Below are 15952 nucleotides of genomic sequence, written 5' to 3'. Positions count from 1 at the left end.
TCAGTTATCACTATGTCCTTCTGAAAGTTCACCTGCCAAAGATGACCAGAGGATTTTAAAAGCAAGGGCAAAACCACCCATCATTCTTTTAACTTAATAGTGCAATACTGTAAAGTTCATGGTTTTCCTTTCCTCAAATCCTTCCTTTTCAAAAACATCTTTAACAGAATCAATGTTAATAAAATTTTAAAAATTAACTGCAATATCTGACAGTCTGTTTAGCTTTTCAAATATTCTGATTGGCACTTTCATGCTGCAAAATGCAGCAGAATATTAATAGCCTACCCAGAACATCCTTTTGTTCTCCATTTTAACTAAGTATAAGCAAACAGCTGAAAGCCAAACTGCAAATTCAGTTTAAAAAATCCCCCAAATCCTTCAGATTTAATAAGCTAAAATGAGGTTAGTAAAACAGAAGTGGAAACAAGATGTGTTGAATTAAGATTTGTTTGGATTTTATAGTTTGTTTATAAAATAATGCTTATCTCCTGTGAAGTTTAAACATAGTTAGTCCATGTGTCAGATCTGAAGTTGGGAGGGAAATATTTTTATTCCCACCTCACAGATGGGTGAACCACAGCAGAGGATCTGGCACTCTCCCTCTCCAGTGAAGATCTGCCTGGACAGAATGGGACTTGCCCAAGATGTGGCAGGGAATTACTGACGGTCAGATTTTTTTTTCCTTAAGGTTTTGAACATGTATCCAGGCCTTGAGATAAGCCTTTTTCTATATAATATCAAAAACAGGCTGATTTACTTCTTAGAGACATCTACATTTGAAATTTTAAAATCAGTGATGTTTTCCTGGTTTATTTTCACCAGCAAAGTTCTGATCAGGGAATTACTGCACATTTATCAATACAACAACGAGGAGATTTAAAATCACACCTCTCTGTGAAGAGCTAGGAAGAGCAGAGAGAGCAGAGAGAGAGAAGAGGAGGACACGAGCTCCTCTCCTGTAGCTTCTAAGATAAATGAAACGCATCCAATTCAGTTTTCCATCTATTCCACATCCGATTCAGTTTTCCATCTACTCTTTGCCTACAGAGCTCAGTAAAGAGGACAGGGCTAGAGATGAGGAATACCTTCCGTTTCAGCACCCAAGCTGAGCACCTGAAGCCTTATCTGCACTGCTCTTCTTTAGTGCATACCCATTACTCAAAAGCAATCAGGCTTTTGAGATGAGATTCTTTCCCAAACCCAATGGGCTTGAGAGTGACTATAAATACAAAGTATCTGGGTCTAATTTTCATCTGGATGCTAACTGTTCTTTTATTTATTTATTTATTTAAATGCTCTGGACCTAGTATAATAACTATTGTCAAATGGGTGATAAAAAGGAGAAAGTTCGAGGTGGAGGGGAGTATTTGCAAATTACAAGCAAAACCTGTGCATCTACACACACTCTACACAACCTAGCCTATGGGATTAAGATTTGCCATACCTCTCTGTCAAGCCCAGCTGCTACGGTGATAATGTCACCAGTCTCATTGTTGATTGTAAACATATTGGGAGAGGGACTGCTTGGGGCCTGTGACAAGATCCTGTATCTCAGCATCCCGTTCTGTGCATTGGGATCGTCGGCATCGATGGCAGTAACAGTCATCACATAGGTTCCTAGCAGCAGAATAAATAATTGATTTTATATAAACAGTTTACTCAGATTACACGAGATCACTTACAAGCAATGGTCAAAGTATATATTTCTTTTGGTAAACTCTGTACATTCCTTCTCTTACTTAAAACAAACTGATTAAACCCAAGACTCACCAACAGAGTAATTAAAATACATAAGAGGAGATAAAAATACTTTTTGTTTATAAAATACCAGGTTTGTTTATAACCAAAGAAGCTCCATAAACAGTGAAATCCTACAGTTCTGCCATAAATAATATTTCTGTAACAACACAGCTTCTCAATGTTTAGATTAAAATATTATTAATTGGGCCAAAGGAAATATACTTAATTTTCAGAATTGGTGCACATACTGATAGTGGTTGAAAATCAGTGTAAATAATACTTTTTCAAAGGTCTTTGAGATGCATGTTCTTTCCAATTCAAATGCCAAGTCAATACTGTGAAGTGAGAAAATATATTTCTTGTGCTAACCTTTCTAATAATTTCATTTTGCACTACTGACAAATTAAGGAAGTAGTTTCAGCCATAGTACAAACTTAAATATGAGCTGATTAGAATTTTAATGAGATGTGAACAACGTTTAGGATTTTCTCAAGAATTCAAATGAAAGTGTTTGATTTCAAATCCCTGTATTTCCAAGTCTCTGAGATTTGGAACTAAAGCTGGATCTGTTGGTATGTTGGAAGACTTTTAAACCCTCCGATGTTAACTAAATGAATGTCAATTGCTATTATGAATATAACTGGAAGAACTGCAACATTATAAATAGGACTTTCAAAAACAGAAACCTGAAAGTAATATTCTTAAATCCCTCTGTTTTAGTTCATATATACTTTCCTTCTTTGAAATTAATCCTAACATGCTATGAAGTGAGTTAAAAGTAAGGTGAAACAGTGAGACAGTATATGAGATTTTGCTCATCACATTTTTAAGACACCTTTGACAGCATTGCAGTTTGAAGATGCGTTTTGAAGATGATGAAGGGGGTAACTGCATACCTTTTTTCCCCCAGCTTAGAAAGCCCCCATCTTACCTGGCTTTGACCCTTCAGGGACTGTCCCATTCCAAACCTGGTGCAAAAACTCAGGTCTATTGTCATTCATATCAATGACATTAATGACAATGTCAATAGGATTTTCCACTTGGTTTCCATTTACATCCACTGCATGCGCTCTCAGCTGCAAAAATTATCAGAAAAATGTTAGAATTTGCACAACATACAAGCATAAACAGATGCCACTAACAGTGGCATTAAATTACAGACCAGACAATTTTAGCTCAATGTACTTTATCTGCCACTGCTTCCCCATACTGAGCAACCTGAAAACTTGTATGATAATGGAACTGCTGTTCAGGCAACAAAAGAAGAAAAAAAGACAACAAACTATTTTAAGTTTACATACTTTCTTCTTTGATTTGCTGAGAATAGTTTTGAATCATACAATTTTGATTAATACCAATGCTACAGTCAAATATAATTCTGTTTTTAATAATCACTGTTGGAAAACACTCTCTAAAAACACGCGTATTTATATTTAGCAGATGAAAACTTTAAAAGATATGTCATTAGCAATCCAAATGGAATGGACACTGGGATAATTTTCAGAAATTTTTATCTGATGTTATCTATTTGTGTTACCTAGAACACCAAGGTAAAATTTGTGATAAATTACTGTCAGTAAACACAACAAAATCTGTCCAGGCTAAAATTAAGCTAAAGTTTATGGACTGAGTTTCAAAGATGCCAAGACATTTAAACTTAATACTCTGATTGTCAAAAGTGTCTGAGTAACTACCTTTGACAGCCAAACTTACCTAAATCATCTTAAATTGGACAGCCAAAAAAAAAAAAAGGAACGCAGTACTTTCTGAAAATGTAAACCTATGTATCTAGGCCACAGCCTAGCAATTGCTAGGCAAAAAGCAACTTCCTCCTGTAAGCAGTCCTGCTGAAAACCATTATATATCTACCTTCTGGCTACAAACCTACTAGAAAAGAGCAAGGGGGCATGAGTAACTCACTACTCTGGAAATGCCTCATATAAATGTAAATTCCTAAGTCAGTTAACCTTAAACTGCCAATGCCAAACTCAGTAAAATCTCGTGGATGCTGAAGTTGCTGTGCACTTACAAGAGGCAGGCCCTATACACAAATGCCACCTGCTATGTCCTCCATTCAGGAGTAGCACTCGAATGGCTTCCCAGAGAGACAGACGTGGAATGTTTTAATTCACAACATGCTTGAAGCTTTCTCTAGGACCTGAGTGACTTCAGTAACAATTCTAGTGTGGTCTCTCAGCAGCAGAGACAACTCTAAGTCAAAGCTCAGTCTCCTCTCTTCCTTCAACACTTTCTTTTCGACTAATACTGGAATCCATGGTCTACTCCGTCAATTTCTTTAGAGCAAAGAATATCATTTTCGTAAGCTGACAGACCTAATTTACAATTCAATTAAAATGCTTAGATTTGCCCCTGAAAATGAAAATTGGTAGGTTATTCTTCCTATCCATTTCTCAAATCACAGCTGCTGCAATTCTAATAGCAGTCACCCTAATTTAAGTTGCTAAATTAAAAGTAAACTTTTGAAAAATATACAATAGTGGAGGCGACTGTGATCAATGATCTGCATTTGAAATATAAGCTACAGTATCCATATTTCAATCTTTTAAAATTACTTTATATAAATACATTTAATCACTGTTTATGTATGTTAATGCATTTAAGCTGCTTAGACATAGTAAGAGTTAGCCTTAAGTACAATAAATATAAATCTGCTACAAACTCTTCAAATCATATCTCATAGAAAACTAAATGCCGGCTGCTCAAGTCATGTTTGAAGCAGATGTTAATCTTCAATTTGATAATCTGATTTATGGTGAATTAAACTCTTACATGAAAAGAAGCAATCTGCTCACGATCTAAAGGTTTTGTCACAGACAGCTGTCCTGAGATGGGGTTGATGATGAAGATTCCTGTTGGAGGCTGGTCAGCTCCTGGGCCAGTCACGCTGTACCGTAGCGAAAGGCTTTTATCACGATCAGACCTAATCTATGTATCAAAAAGAGAACATTTACATTAACAACCAACAACCAACGGATGGGACTGCTGCTGAGACAGTAGCACATCTTTTGCCTTTTTTTAGTCTTTAAGCTAAGCTTGTAAAAATAACTGAATAAATTGTTCTGGAAATAGTACAAAGTTAGTATAAAAACTGAGGTTTTCAATTCCACTCTTTCATTTGTCAGAAAGCTGGTCAATAGATTTCCAGGATCATGAAAATATCCTTGATTATTTCTCATAATGAGATGAATTGTACTAAACAAAGCACACAAGTATGCTTACCTTAAACAGAATTGCTTAGATCCTAGGGAAGACAAACATACATCCCATCACGAAACTATTTATTGTTTAAAAACTCTGTATTTTTCCCCTCTTCTATCTTTCTGGACCAAAACTACTGACTCTCATCTGCTACTGGCAATACTACAGCCCTTTAGAAACTTACTAGTTTTGTTTTAAGTCTGAACTTTAGTTTCATCTTCTAAGGAAAAACTAAAGGGCAGTCTGTCTGTGATGAGTGAGTGATTCACTAGCAGCACATTCACAGAGCAGAGCAATGCTTCAACCCATTCCCATTGTGCCAATACTCAGCTGAATTCAACAATTCCTTGTAGAAGTAGATCATGACCAACCAGTACAGAATGGAAGCCCTCCTGTGCTGGACTTTTGGCAATGCCAAGTCTGTGCTGCAGTCCTGTGAAGCAGCCTGCATCCCTTACCCCCATCACATCCTGTTTCCTCCTGCCAACTTCCATACAATTCCTCAACTGGAAAACTCCAGTGCAGCTAACTGGAGACCTGGACCTACAGAGATCCTCCTCAACCAGCAGGAAGGCCTCAGGTTACTTACCACCTGAACCTAGGCCACTTTCTACCAGTACAGGAGCATAGGGACAACTAGCAGCCCCCCTGCCTGCTATGCACAGAGGTAGCAAAAGCAATCAGCCCAAAACACTCTGATAAAGATCTGGACTATGGACAAGACATCATTCACACAAAGTCTCTTCCAGAATTATCCAAGGGCCACTGAAATCACATATCTATTAAATTCCTTACCCTAACTAATTCTTGAGGAAAAGGTCCTCTGGAATTTTCTGGTAGGTTGATTGGAGGGATAACCCAGTCTCTCTTCTGTCTCTTCAGATGGCTGCTGTGCTTATATTGTTGCCATGGAAATATGATCTCTTCAGTTTTCTTTTGGTCCTTTCCCAGGTACATAGTAAAATTAAGCACATGTTAGGAGGAGAATTGCTAGTAGATGTTATAAAATAATTTGTATATAATTGCACAATCAACTGAAAGGCTGTCTTTCATCTGCGTTAACAGAACTGTTTTATTTGCATTAACAATGGCATATGAAAATAGTCATTATTATTTACTACTGTACTACAGAATTTTAAAAATTCTGTTTCTTTTTTCCTCATTCATGTTGCAGGAGAAATGAAATTATAAACCATTTATAACATGGCACTATTGTGTAAACTATTCTCCACTTTCAGGAAAGTAGTTAATATTTTGCAGACTTTAATAGTATGCCTTTATGTATTTCTCATTAGCTGGAACTTCAGTCCAGGTAATGTGTTACTGTACATTAAATTTAGATCTGGGTGTTCTAAAATATAATTTGAGTTCCAAGAGAAGTTTAATACATAGTGGTAAGGAATGTCTCAAATATTTATGACCCTATTAAATCCCATAGAATTAATGCTGTAATTATTTTAAACCTATGTCAGCCATGATGGATGCTGTAGATGACCCACTTTACACACTGGGCATTAATCTCTGCCGGGTGTCAACATTCCTCGCCTATTCCCTTCTATAGCTGCAGTCATTTCAGCCTTTGGATGCCACACATATAACCACGCTAGCTTGCTTAAGGGTGGAGACAGGGAGACAAAAACATTTTCCCAATCTTTTAAGAGAAAATCTCTCCCCCTACCACCCCTTCCCTTTCTCATTAATCTAATCAAATGTGTCACAGACTAAAAACAGATGCCAACTGAAGGCCAAATTCGACTACTCTGTATTCTACTGATGTTAGGGATGCCTGAACTGGATCTTTGGAAAGAACAGCGCATGCCATTGCATATCTATCTGCTCTTTTACTAGACAGACAAAATGACAGTATTTCCTTTGTTAAAAACATGCCTTAGAAAGGTTTAAAAACAATCAGCAAATTGGCCAAAAAAAAAAAAAAAAGATGATGACACAGCTTTGATTTTTAAAGTGTTTTCAGAAAAACGTCCTGCATAATCACACCATCTATTTTGAAATTATGCTTAAATCTTTAATGTGTATCCATAACAGGCATATTAATCCATGAATAATTTTGTTCCTTACTTGTAAATTAAGCGCTTTATAAGAGAAGGTAAGAAGCAGCAGGCAGCAAGTAATATTACAGACAAACATACTAGGCCTAATACTGTTTTCCTAAAGTAAATACATTATGTTATTTGTATATTGATAGGTGTGATTTCTGTTACAGTACATGGTTTATCCTATGGCAGCTTCCAGCAGAGGGAGACTATCTTCCTTACCAAGTACTGCTGGAATCATGAATAATTTACAGTCTCCAATTCGATTATGAAGGGACAAGACAAAGCCAATATTCCCTGCCAGAAATGCTTTCCTACTACTGCTTCAAATCTACAGCTCCCATCTAATAAACTTGACTGATGCACTGTAGCACAGATTTGTTTATTTTGCGGTTATATTTAACTGCTTGAATAAATACTGCAATACTCTCAAGCAATTTAAAATAAAGAAATGACCACGTCTGACTTAAATTCAGGTATAAATCTCAAACTATACAAACAAAAAGCTCAAACATAAATGAATTCTACATACTTAAACAGACATGCCTTTCCATGCCTTAGCAAAGCTACAGAATAACAATAGAAAAGCTCTTTCTAAGGCTCCAGCTTCACGATTATACATGCAGTACTTGCCCATTAGTAGAATATCTCATGGAGAAGTGCATGACAGCCAGAATCAAAACTCTATTTTTAAGCCTGTTTCCGGGGATACGTTCATTTGGTTGTTTTACCTTTTCTGTGGCCCCTGTGAATGCTGGCTCAGGGGTTAGCTTCACCCTCATTTGCCATTCTTCCCGGGTTTCCTTGTCTTGAGCAGACACTACAAACTCTGTAGGCTCTGCTGAAAGTTGAAAGCTTCTCTCTGCGTATACCACACCGTCTTCATCTATTCTAAAATCTTCTGGCTCACTGCTTCCAAAGTGTATTTTTTTGTTTCCATCACAGCTTTGAAACCTCACTGTAAAACACACATACAAAATGAAGAACAAAAAAAATGAAAAAGCAGCCCATTTGAACTGTGTGTGATATAAAATGAATATAAAATTAAGAACAAATATTCAGAAACAGAAAAAAGTAACTAATTGCTATTACAATATGGCAAACATGTAATTGTGAGTTTTACGGTTTAGGGAGTCAGTGATGTAACATCGATATTCTTCTGAGAAATACAAGGTAAAAAGAAAATTTTTAACACTAGATACACTGCCTGCCTCCTAAAGCTCCCTCAAACAAGAAAACATTTCCCTCCATATCCCACACTGCATTTCAGTTTGTTTCTAGCAAGCATCTCTAGGGATTTGCACCTCAAGCCTCACAAAAAGATCGAGTCACATCAAAATCATCACAAGCTGAGAAATCCTCAATGGATTTAATTGCACTGCAACCATAATCACAAACACAATTGTACTTCCAGTGCTTTCTCTCACAATGACGGTAAGTCAGAAACCTCCAAGTCAGTTAAGAGATTACCCGCTATGTCTTGTTTAACCCATGATTCAGTTCCAATATCTCAGGTACATCACTTATGAGCTCTTGGCTTAATTTTCCTCAGTCCTCATCCATAAGACAGAAGCAGCAGTAAATAATTACCTCACAGTGAAAATCTAAGTTAAGGACTTAACATTTATGTTTTATTTATTTATTTTTCTTTCTTTTGAAAACTACTTCATGTACCATGCACATCCATACATCCACTTAGGAATTACCCGTTTTTTATTTAATGGTAACCTAGCCCTGGTTCCTTTTGTGCCATCTGAAAGATGCTCACTGGAACAAAAAGTCAGCAAAACTAATTGTATAGGTAACGATGGGAAGAGCACAGAACAGGTTATTGCTTTTTTTACCCAATTGCTTTGACTACCACTTATCTTCTGGGCTACTGCAAATAATAGTAGGTAAAAAACGGATGTGTGGTTTTAAAGCCAATGATCATCCTTTAATGTTTCCAAAGCATTGTGAAATATTTTGATCGTATGGGCAACAGAAGTTCAAAACATCATTATGAAGGTTGTGCTGAAATGCACATAGTGAAGATGAAATGAGACTTTATGCCTCATTTCAGTTATTGGACTTTTTATATTGTGCTAAACCATGCACAAACTATTTAGCTTCAAAACCTAAAGGTCCCTCTCAAGAAAAATCACGACTAAATGCCATGCATCATATGCTTTCTTCTGTAATGCACTGGTTACAGGAAGATACTGAGAAGTAATCCTATCTTTTCTTCTTTGAACTTCAAGGACCAAGCTGATGTTCAGATGACATGTATTTTTTGTTTCTTTTGAATTTGTTTCTTTATTATACCCTTTCAATTATCTGGAATCCTCCATTTGCCCCCTCTTGACAGAACAGATTTTATAAAATACTTCTTAAAATGGGTCTAGCACGTACTAAAGTGAGACAAAGTACAGCACCCCTCAAAACAAATGATAAAAACATCCAACTTCCCAGTACTGAGCTTGCTGGGCTGTGCAGGGACACTGCTCTTTCCAGACATCTCACATGGTTTGAAAGGCTTCCTCTGGGAAATGCCTGCCTCTTCCTGGGGAGTTGACCTTACACACCACATGCCACAAAGCACAGAATCCAGGAAGAACACACCTCCCTTGGTATAAAGCATCACTGCTAGGGCTCCTCGTATGGCTCCTTGTAGATGCTGCCTCAGGTCTTCCTCATTAGCAGTGGGAGTGCTTCACTGCAATGTTAATAAACACTTAGCCCTCAGCTTAGTTTTTTTTATAGATAGTGCTCACTAAGGCTCGTTCCTCCTCAGCCCATAAAGTGCAACTTCCTTTCCTACAGATTTTACAAAGGTCTGCAAGTCTTGGAGAAGATAACAGAGCCTCTGATTTGTGATTCATATAGGAGGACAAAATTCACAAGCAGAAAAGATCCAGCTCCAAGATGTCGACTATAGCCGTCATCTCCCTCTCTTTTTAGCACTGAGCCTCATCACTTGAATCAGCTTACCATGACGGTATGCTGAAATGCTAAGTGAGAAAATGCATGACCCAAAACCGAGGATATAAAGTTACTGGTTAAAATGAACGTACTAGCATCCCAAAATCCTTACCACTGTCCTAAGGATGTAACTCTGACTAGTTGGCCCTCACAACTGTATATTCTGTATCGGTAAGTACAAAACCAGAGAGATGTCCACTAAGAGTTTACTCAAAAGTCACTATGTCTCATATTTTAAGAAGTCAACCATTGAGACTGGAGAACTGAACAATGCTGCTCGTACGCTGCTCGTTCAGATGCACAGACCACCCACACCCCAAGAAAGCTGAAGAGAAAGTTGGGCTTCTGACAAGCGTAATCCCCGTTGACAAACAAAACTTTCAGTTAGGAACAATTTGCATTAGGAAGCCAAAGGGGAGGGAGAAAAAATGAGCCATATAACCTATAATTCTGTGCCTCTGTTGGCCTCTAATCTCAGCTATGGCTGCTCTCTGAACCTGCTCTTCAAAAGACTGTCTTGACCAAAAGGATGAAGACAGAGTACGATTCACCTCTGGCTCTTCTCAAGACTAACTTCTGAGAAGAACCAAGTTGAAAAGAGAATGAATATTAATCCAAACTTTGATCATCACTGGTTTTGATAAAGGTGAAATTTAAAAGGATTGCTACAGTCATTATGGTCCTTGAGACAAAGATACTACAACATTTTATAAAGATTTATTTTCAAGTACCACACAGTAACGTAATATATTATTTTTTTGAATATTTAAACTCATGAAGAATAGGACCTCACCCTTGCCCCTCATCTTCTTACATACAGACTCTAGCACAGAGGGGAAAAACAAAAACAACCAACATGCTCCTAGCCACTTCACTGATATTCCTCCTCCAGGCAACTCTACATTAGGAAATTCAACAAAAACCCCTTTCCTTTGACAGCATCCTGGTAAAACTGTTAAAAACTGCCAATGCTTTGTGAGAATTATTCTCCCTTTACAAGGAACATACGTTAACAAATTATACTCAAGTATAACCATCCATAATTAAATTACCTTGACAGAGTACAGGTTGTACAGTAGCTACTCTCCCCACAACTGTATGGTTATCAGTCTTGTAAATTTGATTTAGATCACTTTGCCTCATTTTTCAGTGTTCAACTGGTACAAACAAAGAGGGATTTCTGACTGTAGGTTTTTAATCAAAGATTTTTTTGCCAAAATGCTAGAGGATTTTTTTTTCTTTTTTGGTCACTGAAAATGACTATTTACATGAGTCATATATGTGCTAACAACCACACTGAAGGGGGACATGCTTTCCGAAAGTCCCTTCAAATTGGCAAATCAATCGTATGGATTCTTTTCATTTTAAAAAGGGTTAACCAGATACATTATACAGCATTCAGTCACTTTATATGCAGTAAAAAGAGTAATCAAATACCTAATTTTACTACTTAAAAACACTACTTGCATAAATGATTAGATGCAAATATCCCACAATCTGTAAAAACAACTCAGATTTAAAAGATATTTCCCTACTGAGTATCTTGGGCATCTTCTGAAAAGTATCTGCTTTTTAAAAGATTCCTAAGTGCCTTATCTGAAAACATGAGGAACTGTTTGGTCATGATCTGAAATATAACCATTTCGGTTTTAAAGAAAAAATACCTTAAATCATATCACAAGAATAATAAGGACAATAAGCATGGCAGTAAATGCAATTAATTCACATGCACAAAATGAGACCATGCACAAAGATTTACAAAAACAGAATCTTTAATCAGAATAAAAAATCTATCTCGTTTTGGCACTTGAATATTATTAATCATTAGACCCTACAGAGAAAAGGTCATTGCTATCCTACTTTGGGAGACTTTTCCTGCACAAAAACAATTATTTAGAAAAAAAAAAAAAAAAGAGAGAGAGAGAGAGAAAGAGAGAACCTCTCTGACTGCAGCATTCTTAGAAGAAAATCTACACCTCTGTTGTATTAAAACAAGCCCTCAAGCTAACTCCTCTTTTGCATGGAAGTAATTACAACATATGTATAAACGTGCACTGTAAAAAGAATTAAGAACTAAACACGCAAATTCATTTAAAGTGCACTAGAGAGCTACACCACTCTTACTCATGTCTAATGAGATGAATGATTCATAATATCTGTAAAATAAATGTCTAACCTCATGTACCTTACTAGTAATCTTCAATTACCTAGAATCATTTCTCAGACAACAAAAACCTTTTTTAAGCTACTCATGTTGGTTTCCACTCTCTGACAATTTTCTTCTGCTGTCTTAGGAAAATAATGCAAAAACTATTTGACACAAGGACTGAGCACAGAATTAAATAATGTGCTATATTGTTAACATTATTTTTTAATGCAAATATTCATGTACAATATGGAGTTTTAATACAGAATTCTTGTTACTTGTTTTTACCCTGAGATAGTTACGTTGAGTTTGCCATTTGGATTTTTACATGTGGAAAATATCCAATTCATTTCTAGATAAAATTCAGATACATATATATAAAAAAGTGTATTTTCATTCCATAAATGTGATGGAACAATATTACTTGTCTTGAAAGTTATTCTCTGTGCCTAAGCTTCAACCTCAAGGCTAAGGCTCACTTAGAGGACATTGTGGAAATTGCAACAAATTCCAAATGCTAACAACATATGCGCTCGAGCAATACAGTTAAAAGTGGGTATCATAAAATGGAAAAAAACAGGTATATTTAATTCACTCAGGATCACTCTGCAGCAGATAAAATAAATAGGATAAGAAAGTAGCTTACATACATCCACCTGCCAGATATCACTTTTACCTTTGACAGTATGAGAAATTTTATGGAAACATTCTGCTTCAACTGTCTAGCTATCTGCATGCTTAATATCTGAACACTACCTTCTCAAGAACACCCCGTATTTAACAAACCTTCCTATTTTTGCAGAGAGAGAGAAACCCAGAGAAAACCACACTCCAATAAACAACAAGAACAACAACAACAAAAAAAAAATGCTTTATATAAATTAGTAATTTATTCAGACTGGCTACTCCTCTATCTGTAAGGTGATCTATTAGTCCTACTAACAGAGTGCAGATGCTCATATTTCAGCTCATGGCTCGCCAGAGTGGCATGTGAAATGCCCATGAGAAATTCCTTACTACAATTATAGATAACCTTCAAGTTTATATATAAAGTCAGAGAAGTGGGTTTTTTACGTCACGGCAGACCATTATAATTCCAAAGAACTGAACTACATTCTAACTTGCTTTTTCCAACACTAATAGCACTTTTAAAGTGTGTCTGATTTGAGTTCAGCTTAAAAACGTTATTTAATTTTTGATTTTTTGACACGAGTGGTCTCTAACCATCAGGAAAACGTCTTGTTCTCACCTCTAAGCTGAGAAAATTAGATACAGAAGTTACTGATGCAAAATAAATGCAGAATTTAATCAGGTTATTTTAGACAATGGCATTTTTCTAACTGTATTATAATTGAATTTGTCATTATATCCCTTAGAGATACTTAATACACTAGCATTGTTTCTAATAGGTTCTTCTAGTCTGTTTTCTAATCCCCTTTTCCTTTGTCCTTTTACTTTCATGCACTGTAGATCATCCTATTCTTCAGATCATCCAGAAAAATCTCAAAAAAGCTACTCATTTTGAGCCTTTTTGGGGTAACCAGCCTGTGACATTTCAAAAGACAGTCTGACTGTCAAAAGGCAGCTGCTTACCACCTTCCGAAAAGCAAGCCTGCTAATTCAGTAATTGCTTCTGAAAATCTCCAACCCTCCACCCTCGTGCTGAGCACTGCACTCTCCCACTCTCACCCATGGTGAGCAGAAGGCTGCTTGTGTGGATGGCAGGAAATGAACTGGAGTTTTGCCACTTACTAAGGGCCAAATTTGGGCCGTTTGCTTCTAATTCCCATTTTCACTTGACTTCACAAGCTTTACAGCCTGGTGCCAAGGGGAAGACAAAGAAACTCACAAAAAGGAAAAAAATTGATCGCACTTAAAAGTCTCAACAGAGATGAAACTGGGGATACATTTAAGCAATTTACCAACTTTACTTGTTTCATGATCTGACTCTTAGCAGCTTAACTTTCCCCATTTCCATGCTGTACTGTTTGCTTAATCATCTGTCTATTCAGTTAGGAAAACAATAATTAAAAGGAAAAATGATTTGCAACAGTTACGGTTTAATTCATACTGTACGCTTATTTCATTAACTGAAAGCAGTTCCAGAAGAGTGATCTGCAGCAGGCAATAGGTAAAGTCTAGCTAGTATTAATATATGACTTTACTCTATGGTATTAAGATGCTTGTAGTAAGTCATGTACTGCGGAAAAGCTGTTAAGTTGTATGAGAAGTTGTACAAAAAGTTGTACAATACACTGGTAAAAATAATTTGTGCTGGTAACTGCAACGAATGATCATTCGGTGCAATTCCTTTCCCTGCCCCACTCTCCAGACTACTACTTCTAGACAGAAGAAAGAATACATGTATTTCCTAAAACACACTTTCAAAGCAAAGTAGTCTACACAATGGCAGGTGGGTGGAAACTTTATTTCTGCAGCATGTATTTTTCACTCTTAATTTGTACAATTGCCTTTTTTTCCTTTTTCTTTTTTAAAGTCGTGCACTGCAAAGTGCAAATGGGAAATGTCAAAGCACAGAGCATACTCAGTTCTACATCAGAGGCCTGCTTCCTCATTAACCCAACCAACTCAGTCACTGGGGGCTATTTTTAAAGTATTTTCTTTCATAGGTAGTTATCACAAAACTGCCCAATTCTAACATTTGTAGTGAAAGACTTGCACAGCTCTTTAATAAAATCCAGTTTCCAGTTCCCATAATCCTCTTTGTTTACAGAACAAAGTCATAATAGGCATACCAGAATGAAAACAGGGATAATGTTCTTTCTATTCGATAGAAATGCCTCTGCAGCTTTTCAGAATGGGAATGCCAGCCATCAGCAAAACACAGAACTGGTATCTCAAACTGAGTCCAAATTATATCTGATTCACTGATCCTTTTCAGTTCTTGCCTCTACCACTCACTGACACAAAGATCTTCTGCGCTTTGACACCCCTTTTGTCTTTATTTAAAAAAAAAAATACAGAAAAAGAGAATAAGCATCTTCGGGGAGGGGAAGTACTTCTATTTCAACAACTGCTTTTGTTTTAAAACACAAAAAGGCTTCTTTCTCTTTTCCTCCACTCTGTATTGCTTAACGAACTTTTGCTATAGATGAGCCTGTAGGCTCCTGCAGAGTTCTGCTAGAGCTTTTTCCTAGAGGATGCTAACTGAAAGAAAATTCGGTAATAAATGTCATTTCTGTACTCTGGAGTATGCAATGCACCTTTAATACTTCCCCAAGTATACCATTCTACACAGTAATAAAAAGAAGGATTAAACACTAATCTCTTATACCCATAATGCATCAACCGACTACACCTGCTAAAATCCAATTTGGTAATTAAAAAATATCTACTGAACAGTCAAACTGAGAGACTAAAGGGAAAGTACTGTCTTTAGAGATAGCTAGCAGAAAACAGCTTCAAAATTCAGGCACTTAGCACAAACCTATTTTTACCTCTATTCATTTTTATGTGACCTTAAACAGTGTAAGAAACAAATACCTACAATTATGGTATAGCAATTACAGGGCAGTTTTATTGCTACATTAATGACTTAAATATTAAATATCTAGTAAAAACTAGATAAGCAGCATTGCCTTTTGTTCTGTCTTAAGAAAACACCATTTTTTTTTTCCTTAGCAATAAGGAGACAGAGACGCTTTTATATATTCTCTTTGTTAACTGCTCCTGGCTCTAACCTCCTTCCAGGCTTCAAGTTTCTTTTTTTTTCCTAGCATTTCTTTATTCTCCATTCTTCCTATCTCTAGGTGTTCAATTTTCTTAATTTTTTAAACTTTTTTTCTTATTTACTTTGCTCCCCAACTCTCTC

General features: G+C 36.5%; 1 protein-coding gene across 1 annotated transcript in view; it reads right to left on the bottom strand.

Moving 5' to 3' along the window:
• Positions 1–15952, bottom strand: part of CDH2 (cadherin 2) — a 120702-nt gene that overhangs the window by 31535 nt on the left and 73215 nt on the right. The window contains exons 3-7 of the mRNA XM_032181026.1: positions 7745–7971; positions 5755–5901; positions 4531–4686; positions 2672–2816; positions 1445–1617 (exon numbers count right to left, since the gene is read on the bottom strand). Coding sequence (XP_032036917.1) covers positions 1445–1617; positions 2672–2816; positions 4531–4686; positions 5755–5901; positions 7745–7971 — 848 coding nt within the window. The remainder of the gene's footprint in view (positions 1–1444; positions 1618–2671; positions 2817–4530; positions 4687–5754; positions 5902–7744; positions 7972–15952) is intronic.

The sequence above is a fragment of the Aythya fuligula genome, chromosome 2 (assembly GCF_009819795.1).
Source record: "Aythya fuligula isolate bAytFul2 chromosome 2, bAytFul2.pri, whole genome shotgun sequence".
NCBI classification, from domain to species: Eukaryota; Metazoa; Chordata; class Aves; order Anseriformes; family Anatidae; genus Aythya; species Aythya fuligula.
The sequence above is the reverse complement of the archived record's forward strand: the minus strand, read 5'-3'. Positions and strand labels throughout refer to the sequence as shown.